The 20,709-nt window shown below is 38.7% G+C and overlaps 1 protein-coding gene and 1 long non-coding RNA gene across 5 annotated transcripts in view; one reads left to right on the top strand and one right to left on the bottom strand.

Moving 5' to 3' along the window:
- The window catches only part of LOC147167573 (uncharacterized), a 158,885-nt gene that overhangs the window by 50,159 nt on the left and 88,017 nt on the right, over positions 1–20,709 (top strand). For both annotated transcript variants that reach the window (XR_015096391.1, XR_015096390.1), the window contains exon 4: positions 7,231–7,351. This is a non-coding gene — a long non-coding RNA (uncharacterized LOC147167573). The remainder of the gene's footprint in view (positions 1–7,230; positions 7,352–20,709) is intronic.
- On the bottom strand, positions 1,313–20,695 carry LOC147167574 (immunoglobulin-like and fibronectin type III domain-containing protein 1). Of its 3 annotated transcripts, XM_086088118.1 has the most exons (24): positions 20,509–20,552; positions 19,981–20,431; positions 17,161–17,280; positions 16,947–17,089; positions 16,767–16,866; positions 16,641–16,685; positions 15,579–15,615; positions 15,309–15,492; positions 12,929–13,067; positions 12,453–12,725; positions 11,751–12,188; positions 8,289–8,405; positions 7,209–7,333; positions 6,996–7,137; positions 6,239–6,532; positions 5,376–5,672; positions 4,806–4,985; positions 4,601–4,729; positions 4,204–4,512; positions 3,978–4,063; positions 3,711–3,903; positions 2,085–2,381; positions 1,691–2,017; positions 1,313–1,594 (listed from the first exon to the last, which is right to left on the bottom strand). In XM_086088118.1, exons 3-24 carry the CDS (start codon positions 17,246–17,248, stop codon positions 1,590–1,592), a joined length of 3,948 nt encoding a protein of 1,315 aa, XP_085944244.1. In that variant the 5' UTR covers positions 17,249–17,280; positions 19,981–20,431; positions 20,509–20,552; the 3' UTR covers positions 1,313–1,589. The 3 variants fall into 3 exon arrangements, with proteins under 3 accessions (XP_085944244.1, XP_085944243.1, XP_085944245.1); XM_086088117.1 differs by having other exon boundaries at positions 19,981–20,695; XM_086088119.1 differs by lacking the exons at positions 19,981–20,431; positions 20,509–20,552 and having other exon boundaries at positions 17,161–18,271.

The raw sequence follows: 20,709 nt of genomic DNA, 5'->3' as shown, positions 1-20,709 counted from the left end.
ATTAAACAGAAGCCATTTATTTAAGGTGTGTCAATGCTGGTGGACATCAGTAACATGTAATGCGTTACACTAAAATAAGCACATTTTACAGTAATGACTAAATCTAATGTGTTATTTTTTTAATGTTCAAATAATCAGACTAAAATTACTCCCCAGATAGTTACTTTACAGAGTGCATATGCTTCTACGTATACAGGTAAAAGCAGCATTTCAGTAAAATTGCCAGCAAGCTGAATTCTCGCGGGATTTGTTCACAAATACTACGAGAATACATCTTGTACTGCTATGACGGCGTATTAGGGCCACGTAAAAATAATATCAATATTTTTAAATTTGCAAATTTTTTCTCTGAATATTGCCCCCACCCTCTAAAAAAAATATTTATACGTGGCCCTGATACGCCGTCGTATACTGCTCCCGCTGATACGTTCGCAACCGACCTTTTTTAGGTTGGACCAATCAGGCCTTGTTTAGGGCGGGACATGCAGCTGTGACGAAACCAGGAAGCGCCAATGCCGGGGGAAACAAACAAACCTAACAGAGGAATGGACACTGCAACTAATTCTGTTCTTGCAGAATTACTCACCGTTTCCTCATTGAATGTTGAACAGCAAGAAGCGCTTCGTGCATTTTTATCTGGTAAAGATGTTCGTGCTTTTTTTTTTTACCTAAGACGAGACCGAAGACGACTGGTCAAAACAAACGTGCACAAGATGCCACATCGTCTAATCAGCTCGAAGTATTGTACAGAATGTCCCGCCTTTCCTGAGCAAATCACCGTGGAGCAGTCCCAGATTCATAATGTGAAGAACTCCCTTGAGTGAATCACAATTCTCAGTCTGAATATTGCCAGGTTAGCATTTTATATCAATACAGACACTTGCAGGTGACTGCCTGTGGAATGCAGTAATGAGCAAGAATTGACCTAAAGACTTAAATAAACTGCACACACTTCTCAGCAACGGGCTTCTGTCATGCACAATATTTTACTGGTAACTAGGGAATTCAGTTACAACATTTGGTAATGCTCCCAAGTTACTTGAAGTCATCTGAGAGACTATTTGCGCTCCGATCCTGCTGCTTTGGAGTTGAAATAGTTTCAGCTGTTAAATCTTTGATGTCTGTGTTGGATGAGGCATCCGGTTACTAATTAGTGGCACAGCGTTTGCGAGAGGTTGGCCACTATTTGGGGACACACTCTTAATTGTAATTTGGCAATACTCCTGTAATGCTACCACTGGTGCTGGATAAAATAAATACATAAATAAATAAAGAAGGCTCTTTATTGTGAGTCAAAAAGTTTTATTTACATTCAACTCAAAAACAATTTCACGTTTTGGGAGTTAACCAATTCAGTCAGTGGACAGTCAGCTTTGATTGAAATGCATACAACATGAATGTATTTGCTGTATACCATGTGTTTGCTGTTAGGCACGCATTCCTACAAATGTGTCTTGTGAAAGGTTACTTAAAAAAAAAAGTCATTATTTGGTGATCATGCTTGTTTCACCACTGAAGATGAAGATTTCATGCAAGTGACAGCTTAGATTTCTTTTCTGGTCACAGGTCCGTCCTGCATTTTTGTTTTTTCATTCTGAAAAAAGAAAAGAAGAAAAAAAGACTAGATTTATTTAGATGTTTTTCTTGATGCAACCAAATCCTGTGCAGACATCTACTAATAAAGACTTACCCCTAACTGTCAACTTTGTAGAGCACTCTGCTCTCCCCATGGGGTTTTCCGCGACCACCTTGTATTCTCCAGTGTCCTTGGATCCGACCCTCAGTATGAGCAGAGAGCAGACTCCGCAGGTGTTGGAGATGTAGTAGTTGGTGTTGGTATTTAGGCTAACGTTGTTGCGAAGCCACGTGACATGAGGTGTTGGGTCCCCCTTTAACGCACAGCTCATGTAGCATTCGTATCCTTGGGGAGCGGTGTGCATTTTCAGCGGGACGAGGAACTTTGGGGGGCACTGGAGATCCCAGGTTTTGGATGCCGGCCTGATTATTATGAACTTTTCTGAAGAAAAGTAGATGTGAATTAACTCGAATGTTATTGTTATAGAAAAATTTGCCAGTGTGCATACCTTTCTTGACTGGTATCAGCCACTTTGGTGATTCGGAGGCTTTGGAGGAGCCCATGTCATTCTTGGCATAGACACGGAACCTGTACTCTCTGCCCGGCATTATGTTGCAGGCTGTGAACTTATTGTTAAAGATGTGATCTGCAACTGTGTTCCATGTTCGCTTGCTGGAATCGCGCTTCATCACCATGTAATGCAACCTGTCGTCACGTTTCTCATCTGGAGAAGGCTCCCATGAAATGGTTACGGTGCCCAGCACATTTTCTTCTATTTCCACTGGGCCTGGTGGCTTTGGCTCATCTGGAGTTAAAAATAAATCATAATGTTTAAAAAAAACGTATAAATACGTTCTATTTTAAATATTACCATGCTCCCAAAAACATATTTATATATATATATATATATATATATATATATATATATATATATATATATATTTTTTTTTTTTTATGCTAGAGCATACAAAATGCTTTGATGCAGCCTCTGAACTGAAGAGAATGGTCATGGCAATGGTTGTTATTACAAAATCGGCCAGCAGGTAGCAGCAGAGTATAAGAGATCAACCACGGCCATGAAAGAGCCCCCCCCCCTCAGTTTTAAACAGAATTGTGAATAATGATGAAACTTAGCTATATTCTAATGCTAATTGCTGCAAAACAGAAACCGATATAAATATATGTTTTTTCCTAGTTAAATAAGATACTCTAATCTTTATTTTGGTAGGTTCCATGTTTTTATTGCAAGAGAACACAATATTCTGTGGGCCATTCAAAATCTGTCAAATCCAGTAAAACAGCCGGGAGCGAAGGGGGTTGCTTCAGTGAAAATAGTTGGGAGTGAATGAGTTAATAACTGAGCACAGGGCTTCCTGGGTTTACTTCACTTTAGGCCTACTGTGTTTTGTGGGTACAAATTACGTGCAATCGACTCATTTGTGTCTTTCCCAGTATGAAAGCCAACCTCATGAGTAAAGGCTTTTTTCCCCCTTTTGTTTAAAATGTATGGCCTAGAAATGTCTTTCTGTACTCTGTATTTTTGAAGACTTAAACAAGACTCTGCATTATTGTTCAAATTTTGCTTAACTGATTGCCGTAGGAACGGAACTCCGTCATAAACTAAGCACCTCCTGTACGATCACATACAATATTCTAAATGTAGATATTAATATAATGGTGCAGATTATGCTCAAAGTTACCACATGATCGTTTTGAAAAAGGTGCAAGATTGTGATTCCTAAAAATGGTCAGGGATCTGAATAATAATAATAATAATAAAAAAAAAAAGGCTAATAGTTTTCAATATGAAAACACATTTATAACACATTGTCTCGTCTTGTGTCATTTGTAGCAACGAAAAGTCATGCATCTCATAAAAATCAACTTTAACTCACTATCTGGCCAAGTTTGTAAACATACTTTTAGGTCTTAACTGCACAGGCTGTCCTCAGTTTACGATGGAGTTCTGTTCCTACAGCAGTGATACGTGATCTCGAAGTTGGATGTAAGATGGGCTGTGACATAACTACATTAATGCAGCAGTGAAGTCATAATTACGGTCACACCATAACCAGTGTCGTAAAAACAGAACTATACGCATAAACCAAGGACCCCGTGTACTACTAACACTCACCTGTGACTCTTATTTCAATACTGAAGGTTTCTTGTCCCGCAATGTTCTTGACAACAATGGTGTAGACACCAGAGTCCGAGCGCTCGGCAGAAGGAATCAAAAGCTGTGATGTGCCTTCCGCATTGCTAATCGTCACCTTTTTAGTGGCCGGCACGTCATCTTTCAGCCATGTCACCTCGGGCCAAGGGGAGGCCTGCAGGGGACATAAAAAGATAATGACTGAATGAGAAATTTCTACATCTAAATGGCATTTCTAAAGACAATTACCTCAAAGTTCATTGTAAACCGTGCTGAATTTCCGGCTTGCACCACCATAAAACTCTTGATCTTTGTGTCGGTGAAACGTGGTCTTACTAGGTAAAGAAAAGCCCATATTGTTTGTATTTTAAAAAGACCAGATTTTCACTATAAAATCCATTCTTAGTGTTCATTTAAGGAAGCACTTCTTTTAGATTTAAACCAGTGCAGCGAAGAAGTAAAAAAAAAAAATCACCAGGAGGCGGCATAGCAAGGATGTAGTTGTCCAAATCCTGTGGTTCACCATCTCCTCCATCGTTGGTAGCGATGACTCTCACCCAGTACATGGCCATCGACTTCAAGTTTTTCACTGTGTAGAAATTTGTGGTTACTAAATTGGAATTACAACGATTCCACTCTGTGTTCTCTGCGGGACGGATCTCCACAAAGTATCCTTTGGCTTCGTCCTGGACCCCCTTAATATCCTTGGGTTTGATCCAAGACAGGCATAGAGTCGTGTAGCTCGAGTCGGTCACCTTAAAATCAATGACTTTTCCAGGAGGCTCTGCAAAGCACAGTTTATAATCAGTATGACCTTTTTCAGGATTAGCTTAGCAATATAACTGCCCTTAAATTTCCAAGTTACCACCTACTTTTGGGATCTCTGGCAAAGACAAACTCCGAAGGTGTGCTGAATTCACCTGCTCCAGAGTTATTTATAGCCGCCACACGAAATTCATATTCTATTCCCTCGACCACGTCTTTAACAGCAAACCCTTTAGCTGTTGGGGTGTAAAACAACAATAAATAAAAAAGCCTCATCAAAAATTTATATTGCTCAAGGACATAAAATGTAACCTCTAATCATCTCTTCTGGCGGGTTGACTTGACCCCAGAGGTTGCTTCCCTTTTTGCGCTTTTCAAGGTTGTATCCGAGAATATTGGTGCCTCCCGTGTTGGCTGGAGGAGACCAGGCGAGGTTGATGCAGTCCTTGAAGGCACTGGCAACCCTTGGTGTTGATGGAGGTCCAGGGTATGCTGTGTGTGTGTGCGCACACAATTTTAGTTATGAAACAAAAGGCTACACAAGAGTAGAGACAATGTAAAATTCTGCTAATACTGATTGGTACAGGTTACAATGGCGCCTTCTGTAGTTTTAAGTAAGTCTGAAATTACCCTCCCATGCATTTTAGACACAAACACATGAAAAAATGTGATGTTGGAGGTTTGTTGAACATTTATCAAAGTTATTCGAGTTTTCGACCGCAGTTTAGTTACCACATAAGCTAACAATTAGCATAGCGTTTTGTCTTTTCCAGATTTTCACATCTGACGGGATTTTTTTTCTTTCTTTCTCCTATTTAAAATCATCAATAAATATGCATTAGTGAATATTAATGCAATACATCCGCGATGGCATTGGTATACCTTTTGTCCCAGCTTGAATGTCCTCCGTTTCCATTAGCTCGCTGGTGCCCATTTCAGTCTCCACTCTGATGCGGTAGCAGTACCTGCGACCATGGTCTACGTCTAAGTCCCGGTATTTGGCCAGTGGACCGATAGGCCCAACCTTCTTCCAGGTGTTGCGACCAATCTGTTGCCGCTCGAGGATATAGTTGCCTATCTTGCAGCCGCCGCTGTCTTTCGGCGGCCGCCACTTGATCTCGATTGCAGAGGAGGAAGCTTCCACAATTTCTACAGGTCCCATCGGGGAAGTAGGCTTATCTGTCGAGGGGCGTTAAAGATATTAATTAGAAAATTAAATTTTTTGAACTGTTTGAAAATACAGTGGAACCTGTGTTGTGGAATTTTCAGTAGTTAGGTGAGATGTATGTATGATGTCTGGAAAACAATTTGTCTTTTGGGTTTCCTTATACAGTATTTGAAGCTTCAAATATACACAAGTCTATCAGAGCAGCCAAACAAGATAGTGATCTGTGAGAGAGTGCACAGTAAGAATCACGGGAAGATTCTCTATGCTGCCTAGTTAGGTTTTTGGGAGGAGAAGGGAGGGTCAGCTAGACAGGAAAGCAAGCAGTCTGTTCCCAGCAGGCTTATCAGTCAAAATCACTTTGTTATCGCTTCATGTACAAGAAGTGAAAAGACCATTGTTAACGAAAATACAGGGGTCCACAATACAGTATAAACTTATGCTAATATGTGCTGAATAATTATTTTCCATAACACCACCAAAGTCTAATGCCCCAAAAGTCATACAGCTTGGAGCTTGGAAGCCAGTGTATCGTTTGACTTTGGAGGCTCCACTGTATGTATTTGAGTCCGATACATACCTTGTACAAGCAGTTGAGTTAAGGCCTCTGCAGTACCAAACTCATTTTTGAGCTTCAACTTGACTTCACCACTGTCCTTGCGCTGCAACTTGATCAGAAGCAGACGTGTGTAGCCGTCCGAGTTCTCTAGCTTGATGTTGGCTTCGTCCGAAAGTTCTTCCCCTTCAAGGAACCACTGAACTTTTATCGGCTCTCGTCCCATATAGGATAACTTAAAGGTTGCTTTGTGCCCCTTTTTCACAGTGACAGGAGTGATAAAGGTGTTTAGTTCCTCTGGGTCAAATCTGGGAGGATCTAAAAAAATATATAAAATAATAAATAATAGTTGACACACTCAAAAAATCAAAAATAACCCAAATTGTGTCAAAAAGGGACTTACCCAACTTTTTGGGTTATTCAATTTAGCCAAAAAGTTGGGTCAAATTAAATTAAAAACTCACAAAATCTTTTTATTTAAATTTTTGGGTTAAATAACTCCAAGTCAGTCAGTTATTTTTCGACCCAATTCTATTGGGTATTTCAATTAACCCAAAAAGTTGGATCAAATAAATAACCCACAAAACAACCCGCCAAAATAGTTTGCTTTGTCGGTTATTAATTTAATTTGGGTCAAATAACTCAATAGGAGGGTTGGTCCATTCTTGACACAATTTGGGTTATTTTTGATCCTACTGATTTTAGGCACTGTATATTTTTTGGTAACTACATCACACAAATTATGTCAGAACCTTTGTAATGTTTACTTTGCATTGCCTACCTTCAACAACAACCAAGGCCTCCGTCTTGCGGCCATCTGCTTCAAACTTATATATTCCTGCAAATTCCTCTGGGACTTTGTGAAGTTTTAGCTTATGGTAGCTTCCTTCTTTTACAATGGCCATACCCTCTGTCGACTTGATCTGGAAACAAACTCAGTCAAATCCAAAAATTATTTAGAAAAGAAAACACTTATTAGTTTACAAGTCTTTACCTCTTCTCCGTCTTTGTACCAGATACCCTCACAGTCCTCGCTACTGAGTTTACACACAAGTTCCGCATCCTCCCCAATGATGGCTTTGCAGTCGGAGAGTCCGACGTGGAAGTGCACACCTGGATCTGGGGATTATTCAACCGGTAAGTAGTGAAACAGAGCCAGCGCTGCTGACCTCAGCATGTTGTTGCATTTGCAGTTGACAAATCCAACTATGGGGTAGGGGGGGATTAATCCACATCTGAGCACACTTACCTCATGAATCGTTAAGTAGTTCTATTTTGTTCTACACATGCTAGAATTGAGGTTTTATGTATTTGAAGAAGCTATGGTAGAAAGAGTGGGTGTCTTTGTCATTGTTTAGCTTTCGTCTTCATCCGTAAGATTGGAGATGTCTTGCTGCTCTTCTTGAGTTACTCTGAAGATAAAATGTACAATTGCGTCTTCTCCGTGCAAAAATAGTTCAAGAGGCAGCCGAGTTGTCCTCCATCTTGAAATGATCAAAAGGCATCTCTGCAACACAAACGCTACTGCTTCCGTCGAAGAACACAAACGGTTGAAGCCGTTGTGTTCATTTGAGTAATTGCCCTCAACGCACTGACTCATCCTCAATTAAGATGCGGAAAGCAAGCAAGATTGTTAACATGAATGCACACGGAGCACAAATGCGTCCACACTGTCTGCAAACACAGCACATATGAGATGGAGGTGAAAACACATACACATTCAACAGTACATTACCTCCCGTCATCAGGTCTAATTAAGTCGCAGATGCATTGCGTGTCGCACGCGAGACCCCACTATGTTTTCATTCATTTGCCTATTAGGGCTGTAATTGTATGGGGTGCCCTCGCAAGTGCATCCAATTTGATTAGCATATCCCCAAGGCACTCAAAGGTGAAATGCACTCCTGTCGAGAAACAATGACTGGGAAAGGTCATTTATTCAATTAGTTTGCACAAGCACGATAGATGTAAAGTCTCCAAACACATTAAAAGTCATTTTCTTAACAAATGACTTCATTATTAAAATACAAAGTACTTCCACATGCAGAAGGTAATGCAACGCGCGCCATCTTACCAATGATTGTCTCCTCGATCAGCGGGCCTTGCCTTACTCTGACACGCTTGCCAGATCCCGACTGCTCTTCCTCTTCCTCCTCTTCCTCTTCCTCATTCTCATCTCCTTTATCACTTCCTGCGTGGTCCAGTGCCAATAGATAACAGTCTTTATTTTTGTTTTGCTTTTAGGTGACATCATGGTGAGTACCATCAATCCGGGGTTTCTAATTGATTGCGTTAAAACATAACATCAACAACATTTGTAACACTGACATTCAGGAGTAGAGCAATGGCAATGCGTGTTAGTTAGCACAGATAATATTTGATACAAAAAGTACCATCAGAAAAAAACTATTCGTACATACCATATTTCCACAAATAGTGCTGACATGAATTTATAAGATAAAGAAGTCTTTCATGGACTCATTAGTGTTAATTTGATCTATATTAGTGTTTATTTATTTAGTCTCAGTTTAAGTCCAATTTTAGTGACGCTTGTTAGTTTTTATCACAGTAAATCAACCTCATCCTGTTTTTATTTAGTCCATTTTTAGTCAACTGTAAATCTAACATTTTAGTTTTTATTTTAGGCCAAGAAAATATAATTGTATTCGTCTAGTTTCAGTCAACAAAAACTGTCAACGTTTTAGTCAAATTTTAGTCAGGACAATCATTTTGCCCCTGTATATATTTTTTTGTCAGCATATGTTGAACATTTCGGATCTAAAACTATTTCACATAAAATGTTCTCTCATCTCTTTGATGAAAAAACAACTTCACACACAATTACAGTGGCTACTATGGTTCCATGTATTGAGCTAGTAAATTAGCAAGCATTAGTTAGCATTCGGGATTACTCTTAAATTATAACTATAATTTACTTTTTTTTCTGTAAACTTTTCACCGTGAATCCACCTCCTATCTGTCCCATGTGTTTGTGCATGTTGCACTTGCTAGCTAAATATTTGAAAGGGGGTGTATCACTCTGTGTCACATGAATAGTGTCAAATAAGATTTTACAAAATCATATATTTGTCTTGTTTCTGTTCATGAACTAAAATGTCCATAGATTTTATTCCAATTTTTATTAAGTGAAGTACATTTTCGTCTCGTCTTCATTACTCGACGAAAATGCATACTGATTTAGTCCCAGTTATTGTTTATTAATGAGGGTTTATGTCTAGTCCAGTCTAGTTTTAGTCCAGTGAAAAATGTTTGTTGTCGAAATTATTTTTGTTTTGTTTTCGTTGACTACATTAAAACTAGGACAATTTTACACAACGTTACGTTTATTGCAATTCTTACCGTTTCTATGTTTTTTTCTCATGTTGGAATGTTTGAGGCAGGCGTTCATTTGTGGATGACTGCCTGGCTATTTGACAAATGGCTGCCAATTGAGGAAATACAGTCATTCCATGCACGCATATACAGCACCATGCTTAAATGCAAATTGCTATTGAGACTTGAACATCACTCCACTCTTGGCACACATTGTACACACAAAAGGTGAACGCACATAAAAACAATGCAAATAGGTGACACGTCACCATTTTCAAGACTTCACAAACATGATGATATGAGGCTTTTTATAGTTTTTGTGTTAATTCTTTAACTTGACGAAACAGGGGTTTTCCACTAAATTGTCAGTGCTACCTCGATATCTACCCCAAAAAATGATCGACCGTGAAATAATTTGCCGTGTGTAACTCCAGACATTTCTTACCAACATCAGTGTCTTTAATGTCCACAATTTTCTCTTTGGGACAGTTTTCTTTAGTCCCAGACTTTTCACTGTTTTGCTCTGCAGTTTCCTCACCATGATCATTTCCTATTAGTGATGATAAATGGCAGCTTTATCCAGATTGTTAATGTCTTAGTTAATATGCACTCCGACCGACTATTGTCAAATATTCTCAAAGTTGTCATCGGTTCTATTGAAAAATGTGTCAACTCTAGAATGATGGATTGACTTAACAAATATGACGTTCTACTTTGCAAAGTAGTTTCGATTAAATGCAATGTACTGTATTCTTTTCAATGTTAAGTAAAGCAACTATAGAACAAGATTCCCCATTTATTACTTTACCATTTCACTTTGGGATGATTTTCTTTCCCCCCCCCAGACTTTTCACTTTTTTGTTCGGCACTTTCCTCGCCATGATCGTTGCTCATGGGTGGTATTTCTTATTAGCATTCTGACTAATGACCACAAAAGAGTTAGCGTTGCATTTTGAGTACAACAGCCAAATCAGCAAAATCTGTTGATTGACTTAACAAACCTGATGCTCATCAAACATTCTGGCCTTTGACAATAACAGTGTATACCTATAATAAAAAGTGTCAGTGCTACATTTAAATTAGCATTTTTATTGTCAAATGATTTAGTGGTGATTCAATTACCTACAGACATTGCTTACCAAGAGCAGCATCTTCAGCGACCACAATTTTCACTTTAGGAGGTTTTTCATTTGTCCCAGACTGTTCACTTTTTTGCTTTGCTGTTTCCTCACCCTGATCATTTCCTATTGGTGATAATAAATGACAGTGTGATGAAGAAATTATATTCTCGTATCTCTGTTTAAAAGTAGACTGACATACCTTCAGCCTCTGAGCACAGTCAGCATCAGGACCATTTTTTAAAAAACAGCTTTTATTATAACTGTTTTAGGAAAAATCCATCAATTCTAGAATCAGGTGATTGACTTTTTAACAAGACTCACTTTAAGCACCCAGCTTCTACAATTACGAGACCTTTAAATTCGACTCGACAGAGACATTACGTTGTATTGCTATAAATTGTCTAGGCGACATTTAACTTAATGTTTTAATTCTCCAAGAATTTACCGATCATGGAAATAATCTACAGTGTGCAACCTCAGTCGTTTCTTACCGACAGCAGTGTCTTCGTCATCTTTATTTTTCACAATTACTTTGGGATGTTTGTCTTTTTTTCCAGACTTTTCACTTTTTGGCTGCACGGTTCTCTCGACTTGCTCATTTCCTATGTTGATAATCAATGCCAGCTTTATAAAGAACATGATTTGTTGCTTAATATGTGCTCTCATATCTGTTATCAATATGCACTCTGACTCACAATCACAAACGATACTTACCTTCACCTCGTAACTGAGCAAAAGTCGGCGTCAGTTCCGGTTTTTAGTTTATCATATTTTTTGGGGACGGAAAAATCAATCAATTTTAAGACACAGTTGATTGATATTTTCTTCTCTGTTAAAAATATATATATTTTAGGACATGGATTGTCTTTAAAAGTAAAGCTGAAAATCCATGAAAAAGCAGACGATGTTACAATATAAGCGTCACGATTAAACAAGAGAAAGAAAACAACTATAGAACCACAACATGAAATACAACTATACAGGGTATTCCACATTTTTTTTATATTTTTTGGAATATATATATATATATATATATATATATGAAATGCGTGTGTAAATTGAATTACAAACATCATACTTACCTTTACCTCCATCTTGGACAGGGGGACCTTCTCCACCTGTTACTTTATCTACCTCTACTGATTCCATAAATAAGGAAATCTCCCCAACTTCTTCATTGTCTTCACTCAGCTCAACAACTTCTGCTAGCGGTTCGACAGCAGCTTTGACGGGCGCTTCCGCCTTCTTTGCCTTGGCAGCGGCTTTCGCAGAAGCCTTGGCCTCCGTTTTGGCTTCGGCGGTCCGCTTTTTAGCCTCCTGCGCTTCCAGCCGAGCAGCTTCCTCCACTGCGTCCCGCTCTGATTGAGCCTTCTTCGCAATCTCCAGCCTCTCCTCCATTTCTTTCTGGTACCTTTCTTGCTGCTCCATGGCGATCCTCAGCAAGTCTTCGTCATCAGCTCCTCCGGCCAGGGTGTTTTTCCGAGCGACTTTCTTTCCTTTGCTGCTACCCTCTTTATCAGCTGGGGGATTAAAATATAATAGATTACACCTGAATTTTTTGGTCAAGAGCTCAGATTTATTTCTTAATTTGTCTAAACTTCCGGGTCATGTAAACACTACCATTTGTATATTAAAATCAAACTCAGGTTTTCAGATTCGTACTGAAAAATCTGTTCTGTCAGTTTAGAAAACAAAGAACATATTAATCAGTCAGTTGACATTTTATAAAAAAAAAAAAAATTATAATAAAAATGTTTTTGCACGATACACAGATAATTTCTCACCTTCGACTATGAGCCAGGCATTGCACGATTTGATGCCCGCCACGGCGGCATAGATGCCGGCATCCAATTGCAAACAATCGCGCACGATCAGTTTATGGATGAGTTTATCTTCCGAGACGGTGATTTCAAACTTTTCGCCGTTAGACAGTGGCGTGTTCTTGCCGAACCACTTGATCTCATTCAGAGGTGCAGTTAGGACACTTATAAAGAGTGCATCCTGTCTTTCGTCCGCCTTGACCTCTTGGATTTTAACAGCAAAGTCCACATCAGGTACTGAAGAATTATGTAAATGACAAGAAAAGACAAGCGTATCAATATTATCACAGGAAGGACTAATCAACCCCCGCCTTATCCAACGATTCCATTAGTATAAAAGTTAGATTGCTCTTTAATAGAATAGTGATGCCTGGGGAGTCTTATTCCGTAGAATTAGCTAACCAACTGCTTTAAAATATATATCAATCCTGAATGTGTACCTCTGAAGTCGGCAGTGAATACAGCGGCACCCTCCACATCCATAGAATAGAGCCCTGTGTCATGTTTTTTGCCAACTTGCTTCAAAGAATGTTTTATTTCATCACATTCTTCTTTTGTGAAGGCGACCATTTCGCCGCCCTGCAGTCATTACAGACACACACAAACACGCAGTGTGAAATTCTATTAACTCATTTGCTTCTCTGGACGTTTATAATCGTCAACTGGAATCCAACCATTACTGCACCCGACGAATGCTGTATATCAAGTACAGCGTAGACGAGGGTCTCACCCAGCTTGTCTGTGAAATTCAATTTTGTTAATCACTTTAATGACTATTAAGTCCCAGTACATGGTGACGTTGCATCACTTTGGATTTAAGATCCTGCAAAGCTTTTGCGCGAAGATAAATAATAGGCGGTGAATCCCAGCTTGTTATGAGGGAGAGAAATGTAAACATGGAGGAAGAAGGACAAGTTTAGGCATCTCACACTTGAACATGATCTGTATATGTATGGTCTAAACAGAGTATGTGTCTAAGGAGGACCAAAACTGCCAAAATTAAAAATAAATAAATGAATAAACAAATACATAAATAAAAGTGAAAAATAAAAACTAATTCAAAAATTGAACGCAAATACAAACTATATATATATATATATATATATATATATATATTTGTATTTAATTTTTTGATGATAGTTTATATATATATGTCACATCTATCATTCATTTTAAATTTTGGCAGTTTTGGCCCTCCATATGCGTCATGGTAGTTAGTAGAAAGTGTTGTGTTGCAATCTTGAGACAGGATGATGCAGTTCAATGTGTGAATGGCGAACACCATGTGAACAAGCCCCCTGATTGAGCCATGCGGTGAGTCGGTGTCGGTCTCGGCGCATTTCTTAGTTGTATATCTGCCAATGAATTATTTTGCCATCAACAACCCTTTCTCTGTCTTGTTTTGGTGGTTTTATAGTTTGAGGTGTCACAAATGCCCAAAATACTAGTGTCAAAGTCACTCTTCTGCTTGACACGTTTCTTTTCACAAAAAGCTTATTTTCTCTGCTTTTTGGTTTGAAACCTGTTTTAGGTGAAATCAACCAATGGAAAAAGCTATTGAAAAAATATTGGTGCTTCTATGGACACAGAACATGGTTCTGTAGGTCTTGACGGATCACTCGAAATGCTGTAAGATGTCTGGCAATGAATGTGTTAAGAACATAAGAGTTCAATCGAAGCATTCTGGATGCCGACGTCTCACCTTGTAAAGGAATACCTTACTATTCAGTTCTTTGAGCTCCAAGTCCAAGTCATTTGCTTCATCGTCATCGTCTTCCTCGAAGTGTTTCAGAGTATTGATGTGTGCAACAAACTTTAATTACGAAAAAACAAGTCGTAATAATTAAGACTGCAAGCAGATATGAACCCCTGGTACCCCTGGAAATCATCATCAAATTTGACAGCGCCCTCTGTCCGCATTAAATAGCGAAAGCGAAAAAGTGTGTCGAGTTTGGTGACCCCCAACGTCTGTGCCTGGGAAATGATTACATTTTACTTAAATGGCCTGAGAGTTATTATTTATTTACTAATAGTAAATAATTAATCTTTATTCCTCTATCTATGCCAGGCATTTATAGTGACAGATAGAGCAACTAAAAGGTCTTCCACTAGATGGCAGAAGGTACATAACTGCCTCTGTATCCATCTGTTGCCTTTCATTCATACGAGGGCCGCGGTGGCCAAGTGGTGAAGATCGTCACCTGCCACTGTGTGGGGACCCCAGTTCAAGACCACCCACAGCGATAGGCCAAACTGCTCTCCGGGTGCTCAAAGCAGCCCCCTGATCCAGTGCACACCATAAACAGTGTGTGTTCACCCTGATGGGTCAAATGCGGAGGTCAAGTATCGTGTACATGTCAAATAAAGATGTTTTTTCTTCTTCTTCGTCCATTCTGTGAACACAATTGCACACACACACACACACACTCACAAGTAAATTTGATCATCATGCTTTTTGCTGCATTTTGTTTGGTGGTTTGCCAAGAGTTTTTTTTTTCAATTAAATATTTGACTTGGCTCAATTAAGGTTAAAATTGATAAGAATTAAATCTGGCCAAATATACCAGATTCCCATTTGAGTGAATTGGACAATCTTTTTTTTTTTTCTTTACTTCCAGGGGGTTTGGTCTTGGCAACCCATAACATACAAACAATTTCAACAGGATACGCACACTTGCAAAGATTGCTGAGTTTTGTTGATGAAGCACCCTAAAAGTTGGAAGAATAATCATAAACAACCATTCCAAAACCACAAAAGTACAACAATAAAACGGATTAGCACTATACAGTTACAATCCAACGAAAAGAAGTGTCATGTACCTCTGCGATGTCGACGCCTTGATCTTGCTTCATCTGCTTCAGTTTCTTCAACATCCCACGGAAGTTGGTGATGCCGTATTCCGCACAGATGCGCTCATAGTCTTTTTTATCAGCATTCATGAGGATTTCCCAGATCTTCTCCTCTGACGTCACCACCATTTCTTCTTGCACTCCCACCTGGGGGCTGTGACAAGAAATCACCAATGAAACATTTTTACGCTAACCTGAATAAGAGTTGTGTTAAAGATGCATGGACAAAAAGGTACTGACCATTTTTTAAGCTTTTTGCGAAGGAAGTCTGGTATCTCTGGACAGGACAGGAAAGCCACAAAGAACACCCAGCTGTGATTGTCTTTTGAAATAATCCACACTTCTGATAATTCTTTGTAAATAGTGATTATATGATGGGAAATCATATATATATATATATATATTTATTTATTTATTTTTCTCTCTATATACACTTGGAGTGACCCTCGCTACATTTTAGAAAAAACAAAAGTTTACTCTTGCTGAGCCATTGAGAGATGTAATACCAGTGTTAACCACAGGATGGCAGACATTGCTCACAAGCACTTGCAACATCAAGGCTGCATCAGGGAAGAAGAGTGTGTCATGGCCACCACAACACGGTCTCACACAGCATTGACAGTTGGGCGGATCGATCCAAATAGCAAATCAGAATCACATTATGTTGTATAATTTTGTAGCAGACTTTAACAGACTTAAACAGACTTTAGTTAACAGCTTTAATAGCTGCCGACAGTTTTTCTTGTCGCAATGAATTTTTGATTTTGAACATGTTCAAAATTTCCGTGCGACAAGCACAATCATTCAAACTGTTGGCAAACTTTTGGCAAACGTTTGCGACTTTGAACGAACCCTGACAAGAAACCAACATTCACTAACACAAACACTCGCAAACGTTCACCCCTCAGTGGGAGACGGGCTGAAAAGAGGAGTTTGCGCTTTGCGAAAGGAAAAGAAAACAAATAATTACCAAGGTGCAGAAAATAAATCGATCACACCGGTAATTTAAGGGATAAAAGCCTTGCTTTGTTTTGTTTAACTCGCTATTTTCGTAAGACGGATTTGGCGTGACAAGCAGGGGAATTCCAATGCATTTCACTGACTGCTTAAAATGTTAGCGTCTATGAAAATATATGTGTTCAATCATCCAAAGATTTTATGCTGTGAGTACAATCACTTCCCCAGAACGATGAAAGGCTAGAATAGCCCTAACACTTACAGTACTAATGTGTCTTCTTTAAAAGTTTGTTCTGTAGAATGCAAGACATTTGTCATTTTTGTGACAATGTGCTCCGGTCTTACCGTCTCCATATGTCTTTTGAAGTTCCTTGGTTTTAGAGAATCCCACTGTGAAAAAATAACAAAGAGATTTAAATGTTATCAAGTCACACAGGCTCTCATAATCCACCGTTGGAATGTCCTAAATACCCTCAATAACGTTGAGGACGGCGGTGCAAATGGCTCGTCCATAATCGTTCGTTGCGTAACACTTGTAGGTGTCGGCATCCTCTGGGGCCACCTTGGGAAACTGCAGAAAAGGCACTTTTGTATTATCATTGAAAATTGTTTTGCTTTGGCACCGGTCATACATTTTGATTAGCGGCGTACCTCAAGAGTATGCTCGTGCGACGCCGCGCTGTAATTTTGCCGGCACTTGTCCGGGTGAAAAACGATTTCTTCTTGTGCCCGGGTCCATGTGACGGTGGGTTTTGGATTGCCCACAACTATGGCTTTAAAGAGTGTACTTTTTCCTGTGATGTGATGCATGCCATTAGTAAAGATGTCCATGTCATTGTTTGTTCGGAAAGAGTTGGAAGTTTACCTTCTTGAATAGTAATTGCGATGGGTTTGCGGGAAAAATCGGGGGTTGTCATTCCCTCAGGAAGTTCCGCTTCAAACTGCGTTATCATGACACCCGGCACTTTGGACTTCTTCCTGATTCCTAATCCAGTGGGGGGAAATTATTCATAGTGAGACACACTAGCCTATTCATGAAGAGTTAATGATATTGGGTTTTGGTTTTCAGGATCAACCTAAATTCACTACAATCTTAATTTGATATTTTTTAAGGTTTTAAATGCACATTTCCAAAAGATGCATTGAAACACAAATGGTTTTTTTTAAGTCCACTTCGTGCTGTTCACATTTTGACATGAAACCAAGAAGACACCTAACAATTGATCAATAGCCGATCACAATTGCAAGGTTTCATACAAGATATTCTGAGAGAAAAGTGGCTGCTGATTTTATAGTCTCATCATTAGGATGCTACAGAGAGACTGGAAGAGTCACAGAAAGGCATAGAATTCTGCTTCCAAATAAAAAAACTGAAACAATTGCACCTCCTTGTTTTGGAGAGCTGCAAGTTTAGACAACATTTAATTACCTTTCCCTTAAAGTTTATAGTGCATTTTAAATTATGATATTTCCCATCATAGTCAAATTATTTAGCGAGTTGAGTGGAATATTGTTGCATGTATGCTAGGTCTACACTCGTCTGATTTGCATAAGTAGTGTGTGCAAAAAAAAGAAGAAAAAAAGAAAGAAGGCTATAATTTAAAGAGTAGGGAAAATGGAAAAGAAAGTAAACATTTGTGAGTGTAATTGTGAAGCAGTGCTGGGGGATGAAGTGATCCCTCTGCTAAGAATAACAGTAATTACCTTTTCGGCTGCAAGAAGGTTACAGTAAGTAGGCAACGATTTCTAAAAGGCTTTGCTCCAAAAAAAGATTGACAGAAGAGAGCAAATCTACGCCGGAACTCATTTTCAACCATTACTGACGCACGTCTTCTCGTAGGAGAAGTTCTGTTGCTCTTCTTAAAAAAACAACACGCAAAACAAGTATGTTAATTCACATTCTAAGTACGCAACATGTCATTACAGCTCGGTGACAGCACTGTAACACCGTGCCCTCCCATCACGTAATGAGCAATTCACTTGGTAAGGCCGACCGCAGGGTCGAGAAATACTGCTTGTGCAGTTTTTCTCCTGCATCATCATCTACTTTGACAACGTTTTATTTTAACAACAGTTAAAATAAAAGATTTATTCTTTTGAACAAATCCCGTCTGAGATGTGTTAATGAATATGCATGTTAACATTCGGACTTGACCATGCTAATTTATGACATTCATAAGCACTGCCGTTAGCTGTGTTGTAGACTTACTTTTTTATTAATGAATTATAAATATTGACTGGGATTGTTTTGACAGGTAAAAAAAAGTAATTCATAAAGTGATTTTTCAAGGTCCCGTAACCCCTAACGTTGCAAAATAAACTAAAACAAAAGTTGTTCAATAGCTACAATAATTCCTCGTTTGCCATCGTCTACTGTAGTCCAAAAATTCCCAACCTTGTGCTGTGATAGATAATTTACATGTCATGTGGAAATTAATCAGTTGTACTTATTTGGGCCCAAAAATACTTAGTTACAAGTAATGTATCTTTATCTATCTATGCCACTGATCTGTATATATTACTGGATAGCCCATACACGTACGTACAGATTAGACATATACAACACGTAGGCTTTTAAATATAGGGGTGGTCACTATTTTTTAACAAGTAAAGACGGTATGTGCTGCTTTGAACACCCCGTCTTTTATCGCTCAGTTCCTTAGACCCCAATATTAGATTTGGCAGGGGTATCTTTTGTTGAATTACAGGTATAATTATTTCAAAGTTCTTCCACTAGAGGGCAGAAGGTGCAACTAAACTATGAATCCACCTGTTGACGTTCATACAGCACAATTACGATGGTTGATTATCGAGATTTTAAGTAAATGTAGTATTTGTGACATTTTGGTGGTGTGCTCTGAGGTTGGGAAACACTGTTGGGTAGTCTATTATAGCCCAGTAGATGTACTCTACATACTAATGTGGTATAGCAAAGCAATCAGCTGTTAGCACACTGGTTCATGAACATGCTGCAAAAAGGCTGATCTATATATATATATATATATATATATATATATATATATATATATATATATATATATATATATATATATATATATAGATATATATATGAGATCAAGTACGTATTAATACTTTCATTTCAGGGGTAGCACTTCCTTTCTGTAGGCAATTTTCAGACGAGACGTCCAACATCATGAGGAGATTATCTAGCAAAAATTTACTTTTTTTTAATTATTATTATTTTTATTTTATTTATTTTTTTCTTCTCTCTATAAATATATATATATATATATATATATATATTGGTTTATAGAGAGACTTATCTATTTTTTAAGGAATGTGACTATATGAGTTTCACTTTTTAAATCGACTTACTGAAATTAATGAACTTTCCTGTTATTCAATTTTTCTAAGATTTATCTTTCCTTACCTTATGCAGACCCAAATATCTTTTGTTGTGTTTTATCTGGAATATTTAAATAACTCATGCTACCCATTTGCAATGTCACCACGCACACAGGTCAAATCACCATAAGGCAAACATGACAGTCAACTACAGCGCCCCCTAGCAGTCACCAGAAGCAGAAGCAGCCTTGGCAGAAATTTGCAAAGGAAGGAATCTGTTGATTGACAACCACATCGTACATGCTACCAAACATTTAGTCATGCGCTTACACAGAGTGAATTGTTGGTGGAATTTCATTCGGCCTTCCACGCCGCATACCTTTGTCATCCGGTTGACCTCCCGCAGAAGCGTCGACTTAACACGCAGGAAAAGGAACAGGACAGTTTAGTATGAATCCTGAGAAAAGCGCCACGGTGGGGCTTTGGCAGGATTGTGGGCACAAACAACACGATGTTCCATATGAGCCGAGAATGGGAGGCACAGAAACAGAACACGCTAATAATCCGAGACATCAGACGTACGACGGTTAGTCACAAAATAATGAAGATGGTTTCAGTCAGCGGCATGGCTTTGGATGAATGCGATGTTCAAGATCTCGCGGGGTGATTTCTTGACAGTGCTTGAGAGAAAACGACTTACTTTGGGTAATAAGCAATTTCGGTCACAGCAATTTCAGCCTCATTCCATTTTTCACCAACACTCCAACATTCATTCATCTTTTGTGGAATTGCTCTCTCCTGCCGTGATGAGTTTTTTTGCTTATAGCATCCTTATTAAGAGCACCAGATGAAGAAGATGGAAGATTTCTTGCATTTTGAGAGGAGTTTCACAGCATACATTTCTTACAGATTCATTGTTGCTTGCACATCGGCGTCAAATGATGAAAAAAGAAAAAATAATCACAGCTCTTCAACTTGTTTTAGGATCGTGTTCCACAGCTACAAAAATAAGACTCTTCTTCGGGTTTGTCTTCACCTTGGAGAGAAAACAAGACTATAATGGAAAAACAGTGCTTTGATCCAAAATGGTGTCCTCTTCAACTTTGAT

The sequence above is a fragment of the Leptonotus elevatus genome, chromosome 10 (genome assembly GCF_054856555.1).
Source record: "Leptonotus elevatus isolate MCC_2025b chromosome 10, RoL_Lele_1.0, whole genome shotgun sequence".
Lineage (NCBI taxonomy): Eukaryota > Metazoa > Chordata > Actinopteri > Syngnathiformes > Syngnathidae > Leptonotus > Leptonotus elevatus.
This window is presented reverse-complemented; position numbering and strand designations above follow the sequence as displayed.